Source organism: Streptopelia decaocto, assembly GCF_964273445.1.
Source record: "Streptopelia decaocto genome assembly, contig: HAP1_SCAFFOLD_2432, whole genome shotgun sequence".
NCBI lineage: Eukaryota > Metazoa > Chordata > Aves > Columbiformes > Columbidae > Streptopelia > Streptopelia decaocto.
In genome coordinates this window covers 1-7,232 of record NW_028115554.1, presented here as the reverse complement: position 1 = coordinate 7,232, position 7,232 = coordinate 1, and the positions used below count along the sequence as shown (strand labels likewise).

General features: G+C 61.2%; 1 protein-coding gene across 1 annotated transcript; it reads left to right on the top strand.

Moving 5' to 3' along the window:
* Positions 1 to 18: 18 nt before the first annotated feature.
* On the top strand, positions 19 to 7,225 carry CLASRP (CLK4 associating serine/arginine rich protein; the record flags this gene model as incomplete). Its single annotated transcript, XM_082077353.1, has 8 exons — positions 19 to 121; positions 233 to 311; positions 1,537 to 1,610; positions 1,718 to 1,759; positions 4,024 to 4,263; positions 5,588 to 5,815; positions 6,771 to 6,917; positions 7,001 to 7,225. Coding segments are annotated over exons 1-8 (1,058 nt in total), but the record flags the coding sequence as incomplete, so codon positions are not given.
* Positions 7,226 to 7,232: the final 7 nt, after the last annotated feature.

Genomic DNA, 7,232 nt, shown 5'->3' with positions numbered 1-7,232 from the left:
CCCCTTATTATTTCCCCCCCCCAGACGTGGAGGTGGACGTGGACGAGCTGAACCAGGAGCAGGTCGCCGACCTCAACAAACAAGCCACCACCTACGGGATGGCCGAGGGCGACTTCGTCAGGTGGGGACACCCCTGGGGGGGCTTTGGGGACACCCAGTGACCTTGGGGACCCCCCCAGCACCTCGGGGGGGGGGGTTAATGGGGGTCTCTGTGTTTTTTGGGGCGCACAAGGATGTTGCGGAAGGACAAAGAGGAGGCGGAAGCCATTAAGAACGCCAAAGCGTTGGAGGAGGAGAAGGCCATGTATTCGGTGAGGGGGCTGGGGGGCTTAAATACCCCTGGGGGGGTCCCCAAATCCCCTTTGGGGGGTTTAACCCCATGGGGGGGGTCCCTAAATCCCCTTGGTTGGGGGTTTAATCCCATAGGGGATCCCTAAATCCCCCTGGGGTGTTTTTAATCCCATATGGGGGGTCCCTAAATCCCCATATGGGGGGTCCCTAAATCCCCATATTGGGGGGGGCCCGAAATCCCATGGGGGGGGCCCGAAATCCCATGGGGGGGCCTAAATCCCCATGGGGGGTCCCTAAATCCCTATGGGGGCTGTAGCCCAATGTGGGGGTCCCTAAATCCCCATGAGGGGGGGTTGTAACCCCATGGGGGATCCTTAAATCCCTATGGGGGACTGTAACCCAATGGGGGGTCCCTAAATCCCCACGGGGGGGTCCCTAAATCCCCATGGGGGGTTTGTAACCCCATTAGGGGTCCCTAAATCCCCCCTGGGGGTCCCTAAATCCCCTTTGGGGGGTTTAACCCCATGGGGGGGTCCCTAAATCCCCTTGGTTGGGGGTTTAATCCCATAAGGGATCCCTAAATCCCCCTTGGGGGGGTCCCTAAATCCCCCTGGGGTGTTTTTAATTCTATGGGGGGATCCTGAAATCCCCCGTGGGGGGTCCTTAAATCCCCATGGGGGGTTTGTAACCCCATTAGGGGTCCCTAAATCCCCCCTGGGGGGACTGTAACCCCATGGGGAGGGTCCCTAAATCCCCCTGGGGGGTTTGTAACCCCATTGCGGGTCCCTAAATCCCCCTGGGGGGTCCCTAAATCCCCATGGGGGGTTTGTAACCCTGGGGGGGGGGTCCCTAAATCCCCATGGGGGGTTTGTAACCCCATGGGCGGTCCCTGAAACCCCTATGGGGGGGTCCCTAAATCCCTCTGGGGGCTGTAGCCCAATGGGGGGGTCCCTAAATCCCCATGGGGGGGGTTGTAACCCCATGGGGGATCCTTAAATCCCTATGGGGGCTGTAACCCAATGGGGGGTCCCTAAATCCCCATGGGGGGGTCCCTAAATCCCCATGATGGGGTTGTAACCCCATGGGGGATCCTTAAATCCCTACGGGGGCTGTAGCCCAGTGGGGGGGTTTATAACCCTATGGGGGGCCCCTAAGTCCCCTGGTGTGTCTATAGCCCCTGGGGGGGTCCCTAAATGCCCCTGGGGGGGTCTCTAACCCCATGGGGGGGTCCCTATATCCCCCCAGGGCCGTCGCTCTCGCCGCCAGCGCAGGGAATTCCGGGAGAAACGCCTGAAAGGGAGGAAGATCAGCCCCCCCAGGTGACCCCCCCCTGGCTCCCTGTCCCCTCCCTGGGGGGTCCCGGGGGCTCCGTGTCCCCCCCCCCCCCACCCCGGTGTCCCCAACCCTGACGCCGTGTCCCCCGCAGCTACGCGCGCAGGGACAGCCCCACGTACGACCCCTACAAACGGTGAGTGCCATTCCCCCCCAGGGACGTCCCCAAGGGTCCCCTTCCCATTGGGGACATCCTGAGGGTCCCCTTCTCACTGGGGATGTCCCCAAGGGTCCCTTTGTCTTTAGGGACATCCCTTAGGGTCCCCTTCCCATTGGGGACATCTCGAGGGTCCCCTTTTCACTGGGGACATCCCCAAGGGTCCCCTTTTCACTGGGGATGTCCCCAAGGGTCCCCTTCCCATTGGGGACATCCTGAGGGTCCCCTTCTCACTGGGGATGTCTCCAAGGGTCCCTTTGTCTTTAGGGACATCCCTTAGGGTCCCCTTCCCATTGGGGACATCTCGAGGGTCCCCTTCCCATTGGGGACGTCCCCAAGGGTCCCCTTCTCACTGGGGATGTCCCCAAGGGTCCCCTTGTCTTTAGGGACATCCCTTAGGGTCCCCTTCCCATTGGGGACATCTCGAGGGTCCCCTTTTCACTGGGGACGTCCCCAAGGGTCCCCTTTTCACTGGGGACATCCTGAGTGTCCCCTTCCCATTGGGGACATCCCCAAGGGTCCCCTTCTCACTGGGGATGTCCCCAAGGGTCCCCTTCCCATTGGGGACATCCTGAGTGTCCCCTTTTCACTGGGGACGTCCCCAAGGGTCCCCTTTTCACTGGGGACGTCCCCAAGGGTCCCCTTCCCATTGGGAACATCCTGAGGGTCCCCTTCTCACTGGGGATGTCCCCAAGGGTCCCCTTGTCTTTAGGGACATCCCTTAGGGTCCCCTTCCCATTGGGGACGTCCCCAGGGTCCCCTTTTCACTGGGGACGTCCCCAAGGGTCCCCTTCTCACTGGGGATGTCCCCAAGGGTCCCCTTGTCTTTAGGGACATCCCTTAGGGTCCCCTTCCCATTGGGGACATCTCGAGGGTCCCCTTTTCACTGGGGATGTCCCCAAGGGTCCCCTTCCCATTGGGGACATCCTGAGTGTCCCCTTCCCATTGGGGACATCCCCAAGGGTCCCCTTTTCACTGGGGATGTCCCCAAGGGTCCCCTTCCCATTGGGGACATCCCCAAGGGTCCCCTTCCCATTGGGGACGTCCCCAAGGGTCCCCTTCCCATTGGGGACGTCCCCAAGGGTCCCCTTCTCACTGGGGATGTCCCCAAGGGTCCCCTTGTCTTTAGGGACATCCCTTAGGGTCCCCTTTTCACTGGGGACGTCCCCAAGGGTCCCCTTCTCACTGGGGATGTCCCCAAGGGTCCCCTTCCCATTGGGGACATCCTGAGGGTCCCCTTCCCATTGGGGACATCCTGAGTGTCCCCTTCCCATTGGGGATGTCCCCAAGGGTCCCCTTCTCACTGGGGATGTCCCCAAGGGTCCCCTTCTCACTGGGGACGTCCCCAAGGGTCCCCTTCCCATTGGGGACGTCCCCAAGGGTCCCCTTCTCACTGGGGATGTCCCCAAGGGTCCCCTTGTCTTTAGGGACATCCCTTAGGGTCCCCTTCCCATTGGGGACATCTCGAGGGTCCCCTTTTCACTGGGGACGTCCCCAAGGGTCCCCTTTTCACTGGGGATGTCCCCAAGGGTCCCCTTCCCATTGGGGACATCCTGAGTGTCCCCTTCCCATTGGGGACATCCCCAAGGGTCCCCTTCTCACTGGGGATGTCCCTAAGGGTCCCCTTCCCATTGGGGACATCCTGAGTGTCCCCTTCCCATTGGGGACGTCCCCAAGGGTCCCCTTCTCACTGGGGATGTCTCCAAGGGTCCCCTTCCCATTGGGGACGTCCCCAAGGGTCCCCTTTTCACTGGGGACATCCTGAGTGTCCCCTTCCCATTGGGGATGTCCCCAAGGGTCCCCTTTTCACTGGGGACATCCTGAGTGTCCCCTTCTCACTGGGGACGTCCCCAAGGGTCCCCTTCCCATTGGGGACATCCCGAGGGTCCCCTTGTCTTTAGGGACATCCCTTAGGGTCCCCTTCCCATTGGGGACATCCTGAGTGTTCCCTTCCCATTGGGGACATCCCTGAGGGTGCTCTCCCTGCTGGGGACATCCCTTTCCCATTGGGGACATCCCCAAGGGTCCCCTTCCCATTCGGGATGTCCCCAAGTGTCCCCTTCCCACTGGGGATGTCCCCAAGGATCCCCTTCTCTCTAGGGACATCCCCAAGAGTCCCCTTCCCATTGGGGACATCCCAAGCATCCCCTTCCCATTGGGGACATCCCCAAACATCCCCCTTAATTTTGAGGGGCGGGGGGGGGCGCATTTTTGGCAACCGCCGCCTTCCCCGTCCCCCCCAGCTCTCCCTCGGAGTCCAGCTCGGAGTCTCGGTCGCGGTCGCGGACGCCGTCGCCGGGTCACGAGGAGAAAATCACCTTCATCACCAGCTTCGGCGGCAGCGACGAGGAGGCGGCGGCGGCGGCGGCTTCGGCGGCGCAAACCGGCGGCGGCGGCAACGCCAACCCCGGCAAAACCGCCGCCGCGCCGGGCCGGCAGCGCTCGGTGCCGCCGGGCAGCGCGGGGCGACGCGCCGCGTCCCGGTCGGTAACTCTCGACGCCCGGCGCGGTTTCGGTAACACCGAGGTGGTGGCGGGGGACGCTGGGGACGCCGGGGACACCGGAACGTGGTGGATGGTGCTTGGCCAAGAGGGAGCAAAGGGGGTTTTTGGTGGTGGTGGCACCGGTGTCAGCGCGGTGCTGGATTCTAAAGCTCGTAGAGGGGCTTGGTGGCATCTCAGGGACCTTGGGGACCATCATATCCAAGAGGGACTTGGTGGCATCTCAGGGTCCTTGGGGACCATCAGGTCTATCAGGTCTAAGAGGGACTTGGTGGTATCTCCAGAGTCCCATCAGGTCTAAGAGGGACTTGGTGGCATCTCCAGGGTCCCATCAGATCCAAGAGGGACTTGGTGACATCTCCAGGGTCCTTGGGGACCATCAGATCCAAGATGCACTTGGTGGCATCTCAGGGTCCCATCAGATCCAAGAGGGACTTGGTGGCATCTCAGGGTCCCATCAGATCCAAGAGGGACTTGGTGGCATCTCAGGGTCCTTGGGGACCAGCAGGTCTAAGAGCGACTTGGTGGCATCTCCAGGGTCCCTCGGGACCATCATATCCAAGATGCACTTGGTGGCATCTCAGGGTCCCATCAGATCCAAGAGGGACTTGGTGGCATCTCAGGGTCCCTTGGGGACCATCATATCCAAGAGGGACTTGGTGGCATCTCAGGGTCCCATCAGATCCAAGAGGGACTTGGTGGCATCTCAGGGTCCCATCAGACCCAAGAGGGACTTGGTGACATCTCCAAGGTCCCTCGGGACCATCAGATCCAAGAGGGACTTGGTGGCATCTCAGGGTCCCATCAGATCCAAGAGGGACTTGGTGGCATCTCAGGGTCCCATCAGGTCCAAGAGGGACTTGGTGGCATCTCAGGGATCCATCAGATCCAAGAGGGACTTGGTGGCATCTCAGGGTCCTTGGGGACCATCAGATCCAAGAGGGACTTGGTGGCATCTCAGGGTCCCATCAGACCCAAGAGGGACTTGGTGGCATCTCAGGGTCCTTGGGGACCATCATATTCAGGAGGGACTTGGTGGCATCTCAGGGTCTCATCAGACCCAAGAGGGACTTGGTGGCATCTCCAGGGTTCCATCAGTTCCAAGACGGACTTGGTTGCATCTCCATGGTCTTTGGGGACCATCAGATCCAAGAGGGACTTGATGGCATCTCAGGGTCCTTGGGGACCATCAGGTCTAAGAGTGACTTGGTGGCATCTCCAGGGTCCTTGGGGACCATCAGATCTAAGATGCACTTGGTGGCATCTCAGGTGCCACCACGCTCACCATGTCCCCGTGTCCCCACAGGCGCCGCTCTTCCTCCTCGTCCTCCTCGCCGTCCTCCTCCTCCTCGTCGTCCTCGTCCAGCTCCAGCTCCCGCTGTCGCCGCGGCTGCCGCCGGCCCGGCCGCTACCGGCGCTCGCGCTCCCGCCGCTCCCGCTCCTGGTCCCGCTGCCGCCGCGACGGGCGCCGGCGCTCGCGCTCCTACAGCCCCGACCGGGGGGGGCACCGCTACGGCCCCCGGCGCCGCTCATGGTACGGCCACGGGGTTCCCCTTTTCCCCCCCGGTTTCCCCCCCGGTTTCCCCCCCGTTTCCCTCCCATTTCTCCTCCATTTCCACCCGTTTCCCCCCACCCCGGTTCCCCCCACCCAGTTCCCCCCCCCCCAGTTTCCCCTCCATTATTCCCATTTCCCCCCGTTCTATTCAATCCCCCCCCGTTCTATTCAATCCCCCCCCATTCTATTCATTCCTCCCTCATTATATTATCCCCCCCCCCATTCTATTCAATCCCCCCCCATTCTATTCAATCCCCCCCCATTCTATTCAATCCCCCCCCATTCTATTCAATCCCCCCCCATTCTATTCAACCCCCTCCCCCATTCTATTATTCCCCCCCCATTCTATTATTCCCCCCCCATTCTATTATTCCCCCCCCATTCTATTATTCCCCCACATTATATTCATTCCACCCCTGTTCTATTCAATCCCCCCCCCATTCTATTCAATCCCCCCCCCATTCTATTCAATCCCCCCCCCATTCTATTCAATCCCCCCCCCATTCTATTCATCCCCCCCATTATATTATTCCCCCCCCATTCTATTCAATCCCCCTCCCCCATTCTATTCAATCCCCCCCCATTCTATTCAATCCCCCCCCATTCTATTCAATCCCCCCCCCCATTCTATTAATTCCCTCCCCCCATTCTATTCAATCCCCCCCCATCATATTCAATCCCCCCCCATCATATTCAATCCCCCCCCATCATATTCAATCCCCCCCCATCATATTCAATCCCCCCCCATCATATTCATTCCCCCCCCATCATATTCATTCCCCCCCCATCATATTCATTCCCCCCCCATCATATTCATTCCCTCCCCCCATTATATTATTCCCCCCCATTCTATTTCCCCCCCCATTCCCCCCATCCCCACAACCTCGGGGGCTCCCCCCGCCCCCCCCTGACCCCCCCGTCCCCCCCCCCACAGGTCCCGCTCGCGCTCCCCCGACCGTTCCCGCCGGGGGGGTCCCCGCAGCAGCCCCCGCAGCAGCAGCACCCGCAGCAGCACCCGCAGCCGCTCGCCCTCCCCGGACCCGCCGCCCGCAGCCCCCGCCGTGGGGGACAAGCTGAAAAAGTGAGTCTGGGGGACACATTATGGGGGGGTCACCCATTAATTAACCCCCGTTAATTAATTAACCCCCATGTCCCCCCCCCCAGGGCTGAATCTGCTGCTGGTAAAGAGACGGGAGCTGCCAAAGTCAGTAAGAATTTAACCTGCCCTTTAATTGGCATCGCCGGGACACCGAGGTGCCCCCCGTTGTGTCCCCTTGTGTCCCCCCCCCCACAATTTGTCACCTTCTGGAGCTTGGCGGGGGGTTGGGTGGCCCCTGGGTGTCACCTCCTGGGGTGGCGTTTGGCCCCATGGGTGACACATGTGTCACTGTCACCA